This window comes from Lygodium microphyllum, chromosome 18 (genome assembly GCF_053477565.2).
Source record: "Lygodium microphyllum isolate KBCC chromosome 18, Lygodium_microphyllum_v1.1.10, whole genome shotgun sequence".
Classification (NCBI taxonomy): Eukaryota; Viridiplantae; Streptophyta; class Polypodiopsida; order Schizaeales; family Lygodiaceae; genus Lygodium; species Lygodium microphyllum.
The window spans coordinates 134,663,306-134,683,794 of NC_141152.1; the positions used below are offsets into that span (position 1 = coordinate 134,663,306).

General features: G+C 39.8%; 1 protein-coding gene across 1 annotated transcript; it reads right to left on the minus strand.

The window, feature by feature from the left end:
* Positions 1-1,374: 1,374 nt before the first annotated feature.
* Positions 1,375-5,481, minus strand: LOC148021407 (uncharacterized). The gene is made up of 6 exons (XM_087699268.1): positions 4,725-5,481; positions 3,890-4,166; positions 2,644-2,820; positions 2,466-2,549; positions 2,303-2,384; positions 1,375-2,154 (listed from the first exon to the last, which is right to left on the minus strand). The coding sequence occupies exons 1-6, from the start codon at positions 4,982-4,984 to the stop codon at positions 1,712-1,714; spliced, it is 1,323 nt and encodes a 440-aa protein (XP_087555394.1). The 5' UTR covers positions 4,985-5,481; the 3' UTR covers positions 1,375-1,711.
* Positions 5,482-20,489: the final 15,008 nt, after the last annotated feature.

Here is a 20,489-nt window from a genome sequence, read left to right on the forward strand (position 1 = left end):
GGGGGGCCCTTCTAATTTCTGTGGCCCCCAAAAAAAAGTAAGGTGAATTCCACAAATGTAGGGCCAACTAAAGGAAAGATGCTTGAATATGATCCCTGCATGTAATATCATCATGCAATGATGTAGGACTTTGATTAATGATACAACCCTTCTATTTAAAAAACTCGTTAAATTCTTTCTAACAAAACTTTCTACCATTATCACTTTTCACACATTTGTGGATCTTTATCTGCAATATTGCATGTCACTCACTAGACTAGCTACACACCTCTAGTGTCTTTAAGAAATAGCATACATTTTTCAAGTAGCATGGAGTAAGAGTTCTATGAACGGATGAATGCTTTGGTGGCTTGTGTAGATACTATGTACACCAACTCAAGCATAATTACTGCCTAATGTGTAGACTCCATGGGGAAAGATGCTCTATATTACATGTTCTCAAGATAGGCTATGCAAAAACTTGGAATCTTCTTTAGCTCAAGGAACCTTGAAACCATGGCAACTCTTCAAGTATTCTTTGTGAACTAAGAAATGATATATACCGCTCATGTCATAAGGTAGTAGTAGCTCCATGGGCATAGCCATGAGGTGAATGATTGGTACCAAGTGTTAAATAATTACTAATAGAAACTCTGCAATAAAAGGCCAATAGTCCCATACTAAGACAAGATTCACATAATCAAAATAAACAAAGTTTTAGGATGTGAACATGGATTGCATGCAACAATTTACTTTGACCTAAAAAACTTAGTAAAAATTAGGCATGATGCTTCTAAGAAAAGTAATAAATATGAACCCTAGCACTTTTTCCTTTGAGTAAAAGAAAATATCAATGTCATAAGCTACATAGATTGAAAGCACAGTGTGTACAAATGTGCACACATGCATGTGTACATTTTTGTGGAAGAATATGGCATTTAGTTACCAATGTGCAAAGGGACTAACAACAAAAGGAGATTCAAAGGCCCATTAACTCTCTCCGCTTCGGCCTTCTGGCCTCATAATAACAAACCCATAAAAATTTGAATGTTGTAGCCCTTTGGCATTACCTTAATGATAACGTGGCCAACAACTTACAATGGTACAACCACAGAAATATATGTATATGTATATGTATATCATTTCATGGCAAAAATGGTGCAGGCTCTCTTCTTCTGTCACAAATGCAAAGGACATATTCCATCATTTGACATTTCCTAATGAGACAAATGCTCATTATTGATATTATTAAGTGTGTTTTTGGGACAAAGCTTTGTTGTTCTAACATGCAATCTTATTCTACAGTACAGCTTTGAAAGTATCTCCTAGAAGGAATAAAGAACATGCTTCTCTTTACAAAGGTAGTATCATATACAACAAATTTGTAATCTGTGGTAAAAAGAAGAGCCATTTGCCTCTGTATTATTCATACTCCTGTAAATGTGTCAAAAAAAATCTTTGATAGTACTACAGATTAATGTCCAAAAATTAAGTACACTTGTATTACAGGAGGCACAAACACCCACCAAAATTTTTGGTTTGGCCAATGCAAGCTTCCAATCAGTAAGGCTATGGTGCTCTGGAGTACTCAGCTTTCAATCAGTAAGGCAATAGAAGCTTTCAATCAATAAGGCTACAGTCTTCTGGAATAATCAGCTCTGATGAGAGGAACAACAGCTCTGATGTTTTCTCTGGCACAGTCAATCCTTCACCTTTTGAGTCCTACAAGACCTTACAGCCTTCTTGTCAACTTGCTCAGCCGCCTTGCCACACCAAAAACGACGGCTCTCCCTAAGATTCCCCTGTCCAGTCCACAAGCAAGAACAACAGCCCCACCAACAATAAGCCACTTCCATCCATTAACAGGCTGATCGAGCTGGGCCTTCCCAGAGTCCGAATGGGTTGTTGCTTCATCTTCTGTTTGTATATCAGAATCCTCGAAGAAAGTGGCCGGTACATTGGTCACTAGTTGAGCCATGCAAGCACTGTGAGAAAGAGCTCTCTGTGACTTCCGAAATGTTTGGTACTTCCGCAACCCTGGCTCCATCTTCTTCACACAGCCCCACATGCCTTGTTTAACACCAAACTTGGCAATTTCCTTTGGAATGCCCATGTCCTCAGAGTGAAAAAAGGTCACTTCACATGCTGTCAGTTGGCCACTCTTCTTTGATTCAACTGCAAAAATATTGGGGGGGGGGGGAAGACTCAGAACTTGTGATATCTTCATATGCAAAAATGGATGCCAAAGGATTGTAGGTTCACTCTCACACGACATTGTTGGACAAAACATGCAATTGCTTATGACCTGGAGGAGAGTACCAACCTGCCCGGACACACCAGCTTGAATAGTAAACATCAACTCGGCGTGGCTTGTTCCTCCGTGGAACAGCAGGATAAGGAACACCCTGCCATCACAGACAGAATAAATGACAAAGCACAACATTGAGGAACCATAGTATGTCTTGAAAAGATAACTAGACAGGTACCTTTGTTATGCAGAAATATGTATCCCTGAGTTTATATATTCTGCGCCCGATAAGATATTCTCTATCACTGCAGAAAAATGGGAACTGCATCAACACCACATATTGTCAATTAGACAGACCTACAGTTACTCAAATAGTAGCAACTATGTTTTAATAACAATTGAATTATATCAAATACCTTTCTGATCCAATGGGCAATTTCTGCTCCCGTCTGAGTACATACTTCTAAAGGCTTTGCATATATGAGCATGTCATCCCATACTGCCCTAAACTCATCGTCCCAATAAAAGTCCCTTACTATTTCTGGGGAAGCATCCTCAAACACCGTACGGCTTCTGTACTCAGTAGGCCCTCTCTGCATGTTGTGAAATCACAATGACCATTCAACTGAAAACATGGCATATAATACATCTAAACTGCAACTTCATCATTCTGAGAGGACAAAAACTGAATCCATAGATTTTAAAAAACTGCCTTTCCAGTCATACTAAGATTCTCAAATCAAGATGGAGCATTAGGTTTATTGAGCAATACTATGAGTATAATCGTGCATGTGCCAATATCTGCTGCAGGTCATTGTCAATGCTGCTGCAGCGATGAGGCAGAAGCTTGTAGTATAATGACCATGAAAACAATTCAGAGAAGATGCACTTAGGCAAAGTGGTCGCGCGTCCATGTGTAAAATTTTGACAAGTGAAACCAGCTACAGCCACCACTTGCCTAGCTCATATATTGCAACCAATAATTCAGTTTTCCCATACAACATAAAGACAGTCACAGCAGTCAACGCCTGTCATCATCACTTAGACAGCTTGCATCAAGTTCAGTAAGTAATTTAGGAAATGTTATGTGGGATTCCATACACTTTCTGCATTAAGTTGGGACTCTGAAGTTTACCCTACAGGTTGAGTTCTGACATTTACAAAACAAGGAGGATGTAGCCGTAACTTAATTGTAGGAGATAGTATGCTCTCATCTCTACACCCACCAGGAATCCTCCATAAGGAACAAGACAAGTACATAATCTCCAGAGTCATTGTCCTCCATAAGGAACAAGCCAAGTACAAAATCTTCGGAGTCATTTTTACAGCCACCTCCGTTAACTGAGATTTCTTCTCCACTGATGTAATCTGTTGTTAATCTGTTACACGCCTTTCTTTCAATAGACTGAGACATTAATTCAGGCATGAAAAATGTTAACACATGCATGATAAAGGCAACAGTGAGGTACCAGATACGTTTTCAGGGCATACGTAATCCTCCACACAGAAAGTTTCTCACATTCACTCAACCAGGGGTACATATAGGGAACCACAATACAGTTTTCAGGGGCTCAAGTTATTCTCAATTTGTGGTATAAAACTTGCAAGTTACTAGAATTGGGCTACTAATATTATCCACTGAGTTCATAAGAAGCTACATACCTCAGGATCTCTGCGCCATGCTTGATAGCTTATTCCAGAAGCTGCCCTTTCCATCAACAAGTCCCAATGCAGTCCTCCATCTTTGTAAAGAAGCCTTCGTTGAAGGTCCCTCAAATCCTCCTCACTGATGGCAGACTGTGCCAAGATAGAAAGACTTGGTTCAACTTTGGCCACAATTTGGCTTGGGGCCTTTACGTCTTCAGCTTTTTTAACAGGACCTGAACTGGCAGAACCGAACCTTGGTTGCACAATCAGCTGTTTGGACTGGCATTCATCACTAGGACAGAGAGCAATAAAAACAGAATAAGACAACGTTTAAAAGTAGACCAACATTGACATGCATAAATTTAACATACCCGCAAATTAATCCCATCGAAACTACAGCCTTTGCAATGAACTTCGACTAATATGCATGTGTATAATAGAAGCTATGTTCATTAGTGGCAAGTCCAAAGACTAAAGAGAGGGTGATATCTTAGGAGCTCCCAGACAAGCTCTCCTGTTTCAACAACACCATGATAAAACTCTACAGTTTTGTACAACAATTAGCATGTAGGCCCTGGCTCTTACAGCTAATAAGCATACACAGACTGAAACTGAAAGTCGAAGGATTAAAGCCGTACGCAGTATCATCTTGTACAAATGATGCTACCTAAATCAAAATCTCCCAATTTTCAAATTTCATTGAAGTATCTGATTTATGAAAAGGTCGAAAGTATAACTATGTAACGCACGGTGCATGCCAATGGCCTGCTTGAGTTCCCATTATCTGCTAACTCTATGTCATTAGCAGAGCGGTGGGGGGGGGGGAGGGGAGAGAACTAAAAAGGCTTACCTTTGCTCCGACGGCGCAACAAGCTGGGTGCGAGCCGATGGCCTTCTTGCTCTAAGGTTGTCCCTCCAGCGCAATAGAAGTGCGTCTATGTCTCGAGCTCCCATCAATTGCCGACTGATGAAGTTCTTAATCCCCATCGATAATTCACAGACCCACTTGGGCTTCCAAGCCCAGCCCAACAAGAGGCCAAACAACATGGATGCCCAGAACGGGACAGAGCACCCAGAGCAATACTGTGGCAATGCGAAGGGCAATTCCATGGACCCAAGCTCGATCAGATAATATTTAATCAGGTGATAAAACAAAATTAATCCGCAGCAACCCTGAAAACTGAGCGTGCTCTGTCCTCTGGTATGGAGACCGGGGCGCCGATTAGGGAATTGGAATGGTGAGCTTCCTGTGAGAGCCCAAATGGGACAAAACGAAGGGGGGGAGAGCCTCTTGGGTGGGCTTGCGTTTGTTAGGGTGTGTATTCTCTCTCCGGAAGCTAAGACGATACTCTGTACAAGGATCAGACTCAGAGAGAGAGAGAGAGAGAGAGAGAGAGAGAGAGAAGCTAAGACAATACTCTGTACAAGGATCAGACAGAGGGAGAGAGAGAGAGAGAGAGAGAGAGAGAGAAGCTAAGACAATACTCTGTGAGTGAGAGTGAGAGAGAGAGAGAAGCAGATGAAGGCAGGTGGAAAAACAAACAACGTCGTGGGAAAATCTTTAGAGAGAGAGAGAGCCCACAGAAGCAGAGACGCCCACCTGGACCGAATCGTACAAATCCTCCCCCTCCGAGCCACAAAAGCATATAAGCTCTCGCGAGCCTTACATTTCCCGAATAATATACCAGTAAATAAAATAGAAATGTATCACCGACTCGATGCAAATAATAAAAGATGGGGAAAAGATCCAGGTTTCTACGGGACTCCTCCCTCCTTCCTATCAGCAAAGGGTCAATTTACATTTTGCCTTGCAAACAGAAAGGTCGCGCACACTTTGTTGTCCTCCCTTTTACTTTCTCACTTTGCATGCCATTTCATTCATTCCAACACAAAAGGCCATCCCTTGTTGTTTCTTTACCTTGTGGCCTTGCAACTAACTTGCATGCCACTCTTGCACCCGTCCTCACGAAACATGTTTTCAACTTTCACTGTACGATTTTAGGGCGAAACTTTGAAGTTTCAAACCTTTTTTCTTTTCGTTGAAGTTCGGAAAGTTTGCGTTTTGTTTTACATTAGACCTCATCTTTTCGTGAATATCGGAAAGTATACTCTATATACTGTATAATATGCTAACATGGAGTGGCTAAGCATTGAGCTTGACGGTCATAGAATACAATGGCTACAACAAGACATTGATTTCCCCAAGACTCAAATTTTTATTGTTCCACACACACATAACTAACACATATAAGAATCTATACACCTAATATTCTATCATCTATTACACACACACACCCTTGTTTCCCCAAGACATAGTATTCACAAGATTACTAGACTATGTTGGAGAGCACTCACAACTCCCCAATCATTACAATGTCATCCATGGCTAACATAAACCTCATGGTTAAGTGCATAGCAAGACAAGCATGTATGCTTGTGATGCATCTTTCTTTATGGCTTTTTTTGTTACGAATGCATGTTGGTTGTATGTCAATATAGAAATGGACCATTAGATGGTCTTTAACAAGAGAAGATAAAGATGAGGCTCCCAAAGAAGGAATCGATGCACTATTGGATCATCTTCAAATAGAGGGAATCTATGTTAGTGGACCACAAGATGGTAATAACAACCATATGATTCTCTACATCTTAAACTTAGTTTTTTTTTTAAATATAACAATGATAATCTATTTGTGATCTTAATGTAGGGTCCTTAGCCAAACATCTCATCAAAGTGTTCACACCATGTGCCAAAGAGAGCGCAACACATTCCACTTAGGGCACTAACAAAGATGAAGAGCATGGTGGCAAAGAGGAGAAAAGACTACCCTAGTCTAGTGAAGATAACTAAACAATACGTGGTAGAAATGTATTATAAGTTAAAAATTGTGTAGGGTGTATAAAGTTTGCACTTTTCTATTTGTTCTATCACATGCATTACATTTTTAAGTCATGATTCAATTAAATATTGTCTATGTCTATCAAAGTGAATAATCATATGGCATCAAGGTTTATTTGTAACTTAAAAACTTTACACAATATGTTGTTTGTAATGTGGTATTAATGGTATTAGTTGCTAGTATGTCTACAATATGCTATCAATGGTTTCTAAATATGGTCCATTAGAAAAATCATGTTTTCCAAATTCTCTTTTGTTGTAATGTAACATTTGAAGTAGCCTTTAAGAGTGGCCCTTGAAATGGGAATCATAAGCATATTAAAGTATGAAACTACTTTGGAGGTAATTCAAACAACATGATCTTTTTTCTCCATCACTTCATTTGGATAGAGAGAATGGTTGGATGACTTCATCGGAGAGCAAGATAAGGAACAAAGATATGAATGGGCCCATATGAATTGGGTCGAATTAGAAGAACTTTAAACCTAAATCTTAAGTTCACTTTATCTTCAATGCTTGATAAATGTTGAAATTACAACTTGAAATAAATATATGAACATATTGCAAAATTACAAAATAAGATCCGATGCTATTGGAAATAATATGAAACGATTTTTCTTCATAATATTGTTTGTGTAATGCATGTCAAGTTTGCAAGCTATGGGGATTCACTAATTTCTAATACAAGAGGAGCTTAAAAAGACCTTAGCTACTAGTAATTTCCTCTCTACTCTTGACCTTGAGCCGACACACTTCAAGTAGGAACATGAGGTTGCAAACTTGGAATGGCTTGAACTACTTTGATTTTTCTCTCTACTCTTGATATTGAATCCATCTCTACTTAAAGTAGAAACTAGTAGGTTGATCAACATAGAGATCAATTTTGGTTGTCTATTGACAATACTCAAGGGTCAATCATTCTTGGCTTGTATCATATTTTTCTAGTCTTGATTGTCATATTTAATTTGTAGAACTTTAGCTTATATGACACAAGTGTCTTAATCTACAATCATCACTGAATAACCAACACCGATATGCGAGTACTATACACAAAGTTTAGTGAGCAACCGAAGTATTTGTTTGGCATTCAAGCATACACTTATATATAATACATTCCCTTCGTCATCATCAAAAAACACATTACTAGATTTGGGAACATACAAAACTACCTCAAAGACTTAAGCATAAGCACTCCTCACCTTCCAACCAATCTAAGAGTACATTGGGAAAAGGGCCGGGGGGGGGGGGGGGGGCTCTGTTGTATTTTGTTCTTAGTGTGTTGCAACATGCTTATTCTCTAATGTTGCAACCATCGTAAGTATCAATGGCTACCATACTAAGGGTCTTACTAATGGTGAGCTATTTTTAGGTACTAGCTTGGGAGAAGTCAAAGGTAAAATTTCCAAGTGGATAGACAATTCACTAAGTCTAGTAAGTAAACTTGTTGTTGTTAAGTTGGTTCTCTATTCCTTATGATATATTTGTTATTGTTTTCCCTTTTACTAGGTCACTCTTGCACAAAAAATTTTGCTTGTTAAAAAAAATCTATTTAATCTTATGATGGGATAAAAGAGATAGCTTTCAATATCTTGGGGTCAAGTCTATTCTCCTAAAGTGGAGAGTGGGATTGATTTGTAGATGCTTTGGGAAAAATCTATTGTCGCTGCTCTCATGGGCAACCTGCCAAGACCCACAGAGTGCTTATTGCTTCAAGCGTTTCAAGTTGAGAGCTATGGCTACCTCTCACAGAGTCATGCACACTCTTCTACACACAAATTTAGTGAACTTGTCTCTGAATCCAATTGAGTGCATTCTTCCAAGAATCTGCCAATAGCTCCACGATTCAAGATGCACTCTCAAACAAGTTTCATCTCCAAGCTTTGAGCTTCGACCTCCATAGCCATGTCCACAAGAAAGGAGAAGAGAAGAAGATGATGATGAAGAGAGGAGAAGAAGAGCTTCTCCACGGTCCCTCACTCTCTCACACACACGCTCTCCCTCTTTCACAATCCCTCTCTCCCTCTCATGCACAAGAAGGAAGCAAGAGCAAGAAGTAAGAAGAGAATAAGTTTGGCCACACACAAGAATTAGCTTCTTCATTCATTTCTTGACTTTTATACATGCCCTATCCCCTCCTTGGGCAGCCATCCCCTTTTTGGTTCGGCCTCCATTCCTCTACTCTCTTTCCTCCTCCTTCCTATTAGCATCGGTCTTAGCTCATGCCTCACATTCTTTACAACTTGCACAAGAGAGAACCCAGTGCTCTTTTACAAAATAAATTACAATGTGCCTAGTGCTCTTCTTGTTAAAATATTACAGTGCACTTATTCTTGTGCGCCTCCGTCTACATTTTAGAATTTTTTATGTGCTTTGTGTCTTCATATTTTTTCTGAGTGTGCCTTTGCCCTTATCTTCCTCTTTCCTTAGAGGACTATCTTCCACTACTAATTTTTCAAATTTTCCATCTTGGTCTTTCGAGGGTTAACATTATGAGAGCAAAGAACTCGATTTAGAAGTCGAATGGGAGAAATGCGGGAGGCCAAAAGGCCAAAATGGCCAAGACTTTTAAAAGTTTGGGCATGGGCCTTTTGGGGGGGCCATTGGCCCCCTAATTAAAAGGAAAAAAAAACATGATTTGTGGGGGGGGGGGGGGGGGGGGTTTGGCATTTGAAATGGTGCCATCCAAGACGTGTTGCCCCCCCATATGGTGATGTTTTTTATGGAGAGGCCATTGTCAGGCTCCAAAGAACCCCCACAACAAAGATTGGCCATGGATTTCTTCATTTTTTTGCTCCTTATCGCCAGAGGTTCATGCAATGGCTGCTTGATGGTGAAGCCACAAATCTAGTCTTTCGCTCTCCTCCCCCCTCTCTCCTCTTGGAAGTTGTTCATGTGCATGAGTATATGCAAGAAAGAGAAGGAAGCGGATGCGAGATGCTGATGGAATAATGGTCCCAGGACAGAGAAGATCATAGATCAGAGTTGGAGAGAGCATCAACGGCAGAAAATAAGCGTCAGCGGCCTCCATCTGGGTTTCTATGCACAAGTGCTCATTTTATTCGTTTTATGAAAGATGTTTGATGAAATTACTTGTAAATGAATTCATTTGATTGGAAATGCTGAATTTGATCAGAAATCTTGAAGAAAACCAGAAAATTGAGTCATTCAACAATTTAAAACCAAACCCGCAATGAAGCGGTTTTCATGAAAATGATAAATTTTGGGGGTTTTGTTGTGATTTTCGGGTGCATATGGAGTAGAAATGAATATTAAATCATGTTTAGCAATTGTGATAAGTTTCAACTCATAAATAAGAAATATTAGAATTTTTATCTAAATAAATGAAGAAAAATAGTGGAAAAATTGGAACATTTTAGTTTTTTGCGCTAGAAAATTAAGAAAAAATATGGTTTATATCTGTGAATATATGGCATGGTTGTAGCACAATGGATAAGCCTCAATTCAGCTATATCTTCATGTTAAAGTCCGTTCTTGTCACTTTTTACAAGAAAAGTACATGGAAATTTTGCTTTTTACTTACACCTATAAAAAACGATGCACAACCTAAATGTTAGGGGGGAAGAGGGGTTTTGATGCCGACTAGTTGATGAGAACATTGGAAATTTTGATCTATTTGTTTGTGCATACCATACAAGACGTTTATAAATTAAGTTAAAAGGGGTTAAGCAACACGAGGATGCTCAGGGCGCTGACCCTTAGCAACGAAGCACGACATTTAGGTTGAAATCATGGAAAGAAATGTTTGTTGCACTGCACAATGCTGATTTAAATCATAAATTGTTTGAGCACGATGGCATTCACAGTTGCATTGCACATATCGCATGGTGTAATTCCTAGATGCATTGGAATTGGTTTCCTATACTTATGACCCACGTTGAGTGGTTAGGCACCTAAGCTGTAGGTTTAGGCATAGGGTTCTTTGAGGAAATATCTATCTCTTGGATTGTTCTAAAATAAGAGTGGAGTTTGGTACGTCTATGTTAGCGGTGCATCAAGGGGCCAATGCCCCTGGTGTAGGAGAGCTGCAATGGGGGCATAACATTCAGCCAGAGGGGTGTCTCCTTTTGTTTGTGATTTTACGATGTATTCTATACCGATCTGTGTAGGGACTTCCTTTGAGGAGTGTGGGGTTTTATTGTTGGACTACAACTCAAAACAAATGCAAGATTCACGAGATAGCAGTTAGGGAAGTGTGACCCTTATACGCTCCTAGCTGCAAGGCCGAGGGGGTGTGGTTTCTTGAGTATAAAGAGGCCCAATTAGTACTTATAGCCAGTGTCGCGCTCGTTTTAGGTCCCGAAAGGTGGTGCGTTTGCCGGGAGCCACTAATAAGTGGTGGTTTTTGAATCTTGGCTATAAGGGACCCATTATTTTTCTTAGTTTCTAATTGGGAGCCTCCTTGAAGCCGTGGATATTAAATACATGTTGATTAATATTTTGTTCATCAGCATGACACTTAATGAAAAGAGAGGGGGAGAGATGCGCAATAGAGAGTGGACAGCATGGGATATGGAGGCTCAACCATTTTTCATGTTCATCTTCTTCTTTCTCTTCATTCTACCATTCTCGCTGTCTACTACAAGTGGTATCCTCAAAGTGATAGATACCCTCAACTTAAGGACACTTTACATATGCTTCTACTTTAGATACATACATCTATAGGATATGACTTAGGATATGTCATATTTATCAACACTCCCCCTCAAGCTCAGAATGAGCTTGCACACATAAGACTCCAAGTGCACTCCTAAAGTACTCAAACTTATATTTACCTAATGCTTTAGTAAAGATATCAACAACTTGGTCATTCGTTTTCACATGGACCAAGTCAATCTCTCCATCAATGACTTTTTCTGTAATGAAGTGATAGTGCACTTCTATGTGTTTTGTCATTGCATGGTAGACTGGGTTCTTTGCCAACATAATGTTGCTCGCATTGTCACAATACATAATGACTCCACCATCAATCTCTATCCCCGTGTCATATAAAATCAATCTTAGCCATGTCTTCTCACATGTTGCCAATGCAATGCCTCTATACTCTGTTTCAATGCTTGATAGAGCAACTCTAGGTTGTTTCTTACTTCTCCAACTTACCATGGCTGATCCAAATGAGAATGCATAGCCACTAGTAGATCTTCTATCCATAGAGCTACTTGCCCAGTCTGCATCTGAGTATCCAAACAATGTAGGCTTGATTCCTTTTTCATAAAACAAGCCATAGCCAACCGTCTTCTTCACATACCTAAGAACTCTTCTCACTACATCCAAATGTGATTTGCATGGTTTCTGCATAAATTGACTTATCAATCCAACATCATAACTCAAGTCTGGTCTTGTAATGGTCAAGTAGATAAGATTACCAACCATCTTTCTAAACATAGCGACATCCTCAATATAAGGTCCATCATCCATCAACTTAACATTTTGATCCGATGGTGCACCATCCGGTTTGCATCTTGTCATGCCATATTTTTCTAACATCTCCAATGCATATTGCCTTTGTATCAACCATATACTAGGAGGTGTGTCAGTAACCTCAATACCCAAGAAGTATCTCAACAAACTAAGGTCCTTTATATCAAACTCTTTATGTAAACCATGCTTGACTTCAGCAATCTCCTTCTCAAGTGTACTTGTAATAATGAGATCATCAACATAGATGACAACAACAACCATACCATCTTTTGTATGCCTCACATCAAGTGAATAATCAGCTTTGCTCTGCTAAAATCCCATACTGCATAAGAATTTGCTAATTTTATCACACCATGCTCTTAGTGCTTGCTTCAGTCCATATAAAGCCTTCTTCAACCTACATACATAATGTGGGTATTTTGGATCTACATAGCCCTAATGTGGGTACACTTCCTCTTCTAAGTTGCCACTCAAAAATGCATTTTTCACATCCATTTGACAAAGCTTCCAGCCATAGATAGAAGCCAAGGCAATCACCGATATCACTGTCGTCATTTTACCTACTGGATTAAATGTTTCTTCATAGTCCAAACCATAAGTTTGTGCATATCCTTTTGTAACCAGCCTTGCTTTATACCTCTCAAGGGAACCATCCTTGACCTTATAAACCCATTTACATCCAATGGATTTCTTGCCATGAGGTAATTTCACCAAATCCTAAGTCTTGTTTTTCCTTAGTGCATCCATCTCTTCATCCATTGCTTGTCTCCACTCTTTGCTCTCTACTACTTCTTCAAACCAAGTAGGCTCCACATGTTGTACATAAGAAACCATGTATGCATAATGCATCTTCATGAACCCATTATAAGTCAATCTATCAACTAGATACCTTACCCTTTCTAACCTTCTCAATTGAGGTGCACTACCATGTGTCTCAACTGATCTAGCGTGTGGTGGAACATACTTTCCTGCACTTCTAGTGCCAGGTGTTTTAACATGTGGAATGCCATACTCATCATCTATAGATTCATCTTCTGAACTTTCAACCATATGTCTCTTTCCTTTCGCAACTTCTACACTCCTTTGTGCACTTCTCAACCTACCACTCCATGGACTATAACTGTCACTGCTTTCCACATTCTCTTGAGGTCCTAAAGCATCTTCCACATGTTGATTTTTAGCCTTGTTGTTTGCTAAAATTTTCCTTCCATAGCCATCATCATCATCACTGCTTTCATAGGAATCAATATCCACTGCAATTTTGGGCTTGTACCATGATTCATATTCACTGAATCTGACATCCTTGCTTATGTATACTTCCTTACTCACTAGATCATAGCATTTGTATCCCTTCTCATTAGGATATCCAAGGAAAATGCATTTTATAGCCTTTGGTTCCATCTTCTTTCTCAATCATTTGGAACATGAACATAACAAACACATCCAAAGACTCTAAAGTATGCAATAGTGGGTGCCCTACCATACATTTTCTCATATGGTGACATATTATGAGTCAAGGTTGTAGGTGTTCTATTCATAATGTGAACTGCAGTATGCACTGCTTCTGCCCAATATGACAATGACATGTTCATTTGGTTAATCATTGCCCTTGCAACCTTTGTAATGATCCGATTCTTTCTTTCAGCCACACCATTTTGTTGAGGTGTGTACTTGCATGTCAATTGCCTTTTGACACCATGATCTCTCTCAAGAAGTCACAAAACTCATATGACATGTACTCTCCACCATTATCTAACCTCAAACATTTTATGTAGCATCCAAATTGCTTTTCAGCCATACATTTAAATTCCAAAAAAATTTCAAATGCTTCACTTTTATGTTGCATAAAGTACACCCTAGTCATTTTGCTAAAATCATCAATGAAAGTGATATAGAATCTACATCTTCCGCTCATGGAAACATTCTGACATGGGCTCAAAATATCTGAGTGTACCATTTCCAAAGGATAGCTGCTTATTCCCCCCCTCTTTGGAAATGGAAATCTGGATTGCTTGCCAAATTGGCAAGCCTCACATACATGATCAAAATTCACATATCCAAAATGCGGTAGACCATGGACTATCTGTCTTGATTGCATTTGCTTCAATCTTTACAAATTGACATGACCAATCCTTCTATGCCATAATTCCACATCCTTATCTTGTCCATGTCCTCTCTCAACATACATAGAGTTTTGAATCACTGGAGTACCTGCATCCAAAGCAAATAATCTCCCTTTCTTTCTACCACGAGCAATCACCCTACCAGGTCTTCCACTATGGACCTCCTCAATGAAACATCCAAACTTATTGAATTTCACCTGCAATCCTTGATCTTTCATTTGACCAACCAATGCTAAGTTCTTAGTTATTGTGGGCACATAAAGTACATTACCAAGCTTATTCTCAATCCCATCTTTAGTAACAAGTGGCACACTACCAATATGAGTAATTTTATGTAAAGTATCATCACCCGTGGCAACATATTCCTCATTCTGCATCTGCTCCTTGTTATCAAACCACTCAACATGATGAGTCATGTGGTTTGTAGATCCTAAATCCAAAAACCAGTCATTCTCACGAGGAGAGCGAGTCATGCTCCCAAGCACATGCTCCATAGCAAATAGGTGACCTCTAGGCGATCCAACTCTAGGTCCATAACCTGTACCACCATAAGTGCCTGCATAGTGGCCATATTGGGTCCTTCCATGACCCCTAGACATGGCATTTTGTTTGTGATAACAATCCCTCTCAAAATGACCAAACTGCCCACAATAATGACAAGTGTCATCTCTCTATGAAGGACTAGGTTGTCCTCTACCTCTAGGGAAAGATCTCCCCCTGCCTCTATGCATGAAGTCACCACGACCAAAGTTACCTCTTCCACAAGAAAAACCATCATTGCCACGACCAAGTGAAGAGCCTCTAGCTCTAGATGAGCTGCCACGACCTCTCTGGTGATAGAAAACACTGTCTCCCCCTGCATTTTTGCCACTACTAGATGCATTCAATTCCAACTTGATTTCTTCTGTAAGTAGCAATCCAATAAGCTCCTCAGGCATAGCCTCCTCTAACTAAAATAGAGGTATCCAAAGATTTGAAAGCTAGTCCAAGTCCATCTAGTGTCACTAACACTAAATCATCATCATCAACAGGTGCATTAATGGATGTAAGGTCTTCTGCAATTTGCTTGATTTCTGCCACATAGTCACTGTTATTGCGATTGCCTCTCCATGCACCATGTAATCTCTACTTGAGTTGTATCTTACAAGCCTTTGTACATGTTCCATACATTTTTTCTATGATTTCCCATGCCTCCTTACAAGTACTCGCCTTTTTTATATGAGGAATCAAGGTTTCTGAAATACATATGGAGATCTAATGTAAAACCTTCTTGTTCTTCCGTGTCCAATCCTTGTACGCTTTCTTTTTCTCTTTAGTTGGATGTTCAAAAACTTCTGGACATTTATCATCACCTATTATGAGGTCCCATAGACCTCTACCCACCATCAAAAAATTCTCCATCCTGTAAGACCAAACACTATAATGGTCTTTGGTCAATTTGTCTCCCACAATCTGAGTGATCTGTGCCGTGTCAGAAATTATGGCTGCTGCAAATTCAAAAAAACTAGAAATACAAACTATCCACAAATGATATTCACCAGCATGCCCCAATCTGGAACATCAATGGTCCAATCCGAGGCCAAAAAGCATAAAAAATAGCCCAAAAATGCATGTAAAAATAGCTTCCAACAATATGACTGTCATACATGTGTCTAAAAACTATCATATGAATCCATCCATGATGTCAACATGTCATACATTCAGTTCCCAACAAGAAACATCCAAATCGGATCCCAAATGATGTCCGTATTACCCAAAATGCATCAAAACACGGGTCTAAAATTAACTATTTTTCATGTAATTTTTCTATAGTTTTTTGTGCTAAGTTGGAAGTACATATCAAGCTAAAGATACATAAAATTTCCCATAATTTGAGCAAAAATTGGCCTCCACATAGCCTCTCGTAAGTTGCATAAAAATTGCCCTTTTTCAGTCTTCAAACCAACTAGTTCTTCTTCTCTACAGTATGAACTGATTGACTGTGAACCCGTTTGGGCAATAACCAGTTCAATTTCAACCCTAGTGTGAAAGCAAAGTCTTCAATATAACCATTTCCAATAGTGTCCAGTGTAAACAATTTAAGTTGTATTTTAGCCTTAGTATTAAGGCTTTAATAAAGCCTTAAGAAAGAAGAGAATAATGACGATTGTTGGCGGTCGTCAATGGCACCCTCTCTCCACGCCATCTCAAAGTATGCCGACAAGGACGCCGATTGATCCATCAACATACTCGGATACTCAATGATGAGATATGGGGCTTAAAGCTCTTCTAAACAAGCATAATCAATCTCCTCTAAGCCCCTTAGCTTCCGACATCAATCCATGAACCGATTTCAAACCAAAAACCCACTGATTCATTGCTGTCATACATGATTTCCAGCATGCTTTCTTTTCCCTTATGCATTCGAAATGAGCTCAATGGCTCAAAATCCGAGCCTCAATGGCTCTCTCAAGCCCGGTACCTGCTTTGGGTGGCTTAGATCAAGACTAGTACCTGATTTCAATGGCAGACAACAAGCTGGAACCTTGATGTAGACCTTGATTTGATGTGCTCCTCGCTCCAATCTTGAGCTCTCGCACTCATGCTCTGATACCAATTGAAAAGAGAGGGGGAGAGATGCGCAACAGAGAGTGGACGTCATGGGATATGGAGGCTCAACCATTTTTCATGTTCATCTTCTTTCTCATTCTACCATTCTCATAGTCTACTACAAGTGGTATCCTCAAAGTGATAGATACCCTCAACTTAAGGACACTTTGCATATGCTTCTACTATAGATACATACATCCATAGGATATGACTTAGGATATGTCATATTTATCAACACTTAATCCAAGGAATCCCCATAACTGGAAATATACTTTGTCTACATCCTAAATGGTTTAATGGGAGCTTTGGTTAGTCATGTGATTGATTATTTTATCCTTTTCTGTGAAAGTGACACCATGCTCGAGTTTGGGCCACTTTGGGGAAATACCCATGGAGTGACTTTTGAGATTAATAGGCCATGGGAGTTAGAAAATACATTAGAAAGAAAAAGTGAGGCTAAAAGGGCACAGCCATCCATTAAGGATGATGATTTTTTAGATGAAAAGATTGTGATAACAATGGTTAATATGCACACAATAATACATGAATCCGATCCGAGAATACATCCCGTGTTAGTGGTTGAACTAGTTGGGTACTATAGTGCAATTTCAAAGATCCATAAAGCATTGGATGATGTCTATGTGTGTGGAAAGCCATTGTTGGCATGGAAGGTTCTATTGGGACCTATCCCAGGTTCTAGCAAAGTGGTGGTAGATGAGAATAGCCTTGCTAAAGTACCACTAGTCAGTGATGGGGTAGATTCCCTATTACATCGCGTTGGACTCCCTAAACCACTTTGTGAGTTGGCAGAAAGGGAAGCCCAAGGAACTAGCGACTCTCCTACACTGATAAAGGTGGAAATGGAAGAGATTAGAGACCCTAACATGTGGGCATTAAGTTAAGATGAATACGAAGATTTTGATGACCCCATCTTGATCCCAAAGAAGAGGACTAAATGCCCTCCTCCTTATATTGATCTCCCAGTGTTTCATGGGCTACTAGATGAGGTTCTGATGCTACATTTGAAGGAGTATGGCTTGACTTACCTTGCCAGTGGGTTTGATGATCTACATCGGATGCTTGTGTTCTCGAGTATCCTAAAGGGAGAGGCCAGTAAATGGTATTGGAGCCTCCCAAGAGGGTCAATCAAATCATTTGAGGAATAATGTGATAAATTTTTGGATGAATATGAGAAGAAGGTTCCCATGACTCATGTCTTGGGACAGCTTATGCAGACTTGGCAAGAGTTGTATACCTCCGTCAAAAAGTATACGAGAGCCTTTGATGACATTCTAAAGCTTTGGCCAAGGAAAGTCAGTAATTACTAGAAGACATGCTTGGTTAACTCTTTGTCAGTGGCTTGGATATAAATACACATTTCCAAGTTAGGCTGAGAAACCCTAAGTCACTGAAGGAGGCAAAGGTTCAAGCAGAAGATTATGAGAGATGTATTCAGAGGTGTTGGGAGAACTATTGGATTTTTCCCTGCACCCTTGAAATCCATAAGGATTGGCAACATTTATTGAATGTTATTCATGTTGGAGGTGCAAATGAGAGGTATACTAGGGAGAATCCTGGCATTTACTATAATGATCTTGAGGTCCAAGAACCCTGGCATCCTAATGTAGCCAATCCCACATTCCAAATCCATGAGCTAGATGGAAATCGGTGTAGACCTAATAGGGGAAGTGGAGTGGTTAAGAAACCCATCACTAGTCTAAGTTTGAAACAAAATCATGTCAATGAGATGATGCTCCGCAACATAGCTGATATGTGGTACCGTGTGGAGGTTGTCTCAACCATTGAGAATCCAATTCAGGGGAAATGATATACAGCAAGTGAGCCAAGATGGATCGGTAAACATGAAAGAATATCAAAATAGGAGACTTGGTGGCAGCTAATCAAGCCATGCAAAGATTAGAAAGATATGGGTTCGGAGTCCCAAAATCTCTAAAAGTGTGGCTAGTGTGCTGGATCACAAGCAACGAGTTCTAGGTGGATATACTATGGTTAATTCCCAAGTTCAATAATCCAAACAGGGAAGGGTCAAATGAGCCAGAATCCACGAATCTCTCTCTATAGGAGAGGCCTTTGGAAATATAGAACAACCATTCTATTCGAAAGGTAATACATTTGAACCTAAGGAGGTCATTTGTTTAGCTAATAGCACACAAAGAAGAATAGCCCATACTGAGGTTATATTAGTAGGAAGGCTTGGACTTGTGACTTTGGTTTAGCTTGGTTAGTTTGAAAAGATATAATTTACATGCCAAGTAGACCATATTTGGTTAGAATAAAATGATTTATGTTAGGCCAAGAGGGTTCGTTGGTTGTGAAATGTTATATCTCGTTTGGCCAAGAGGGCCGCTTATTTTGTGAAATGTTATATCTCTTTAGGCGAAGAGGGCCATACATATGTCTGGTGTAGGTACATTTAATGGTTTTCTGTTATATCTCTTTAGGCCAAGAGGGCCATACGTATATTTGGTGCAGGTACGTTTAATGGTTTTCTGTTATATCTCTTTAGGCCAAGAGGGCCATACGTATGTTTGGTGCAGGTATGTTTAATGGTTTTTTGTTTAGTGATTGCATTACACAGGTCGAACGAAGTGCCTAGAGGGAGCCTCTGCTACGCAAGAGCTTCTTGTGGCCATTCTAGTGGTGTCGTTGCTTTTCTGAAATTTTCCCTTAAGCTAATAGTATTATATGTGAATGTGGGGGAAATTTTCCTTTCGTTTGTGGAGAGTGACACTCAAGGCATGAAGTCCTAGGGTTTGGTTAGGTATATCCTAGGGAGATTTGAGTAGTTGTCTACCTCATGCTAAAACATTGGTATGCATTAAAGACCTATGATAGAGGGTAGAGTCCTTGGGACCCTGTCCTTCCTGCTTGCTAGGCAGCTGTCCTAGGAGTCCCTGCTAGTGTGAGGTAGTTAGAGAGGCCTACCAAAATATTAAAGAAGAGCAAGTGCTGAATATAACTAAAGCTAAAAATTACAGAGGTGTGTAAAAAGGGGTTCTCACCCCTCAATAAGAAAATGGAAAAAAAGGAAAAAAAAGAAAATTCCTACAAGTAGTTGATTATCGCCTTATGGATGCCTGGTAGGTTTGTGGGGACGAGTTAGCCATGTCTTCCTAGGGGTAGTAGCTAGCCAAGAAAAGAAAAGAAAAGGAAGGTTGGAGCAAAAATAAAAGTGAGTGAAAGAAAAGGATTAAGTGTTGCATCGCAAGAGCTTGGTAGGTTCTTGGGTACCAACACAGGACCTGAGGTCGATGCCTTGTCCTCCTTGGGCCACTCTATGCTTAGCTCCCTCCTTTTTACATGCCTGAGTATGAAACCTTGAAAGAAAATGTGTTTCAAGAAAAATATGATGACCAGGCTATAGGAGTCCTTGCTTAGTAATAGAGAGGTCCTAGTCCTGTTGTCTAAGTTAGGTAGGTAGTTTAGACCACCACTAGGATGACTTATGTGAAAGGCTTTATTGGGTGTAAAGGCACCTTTGCCTAGCCGCCCGTGTATTACTATACTGATAGTACTCACCACTGCACACTGCAGGTGGTGGGCG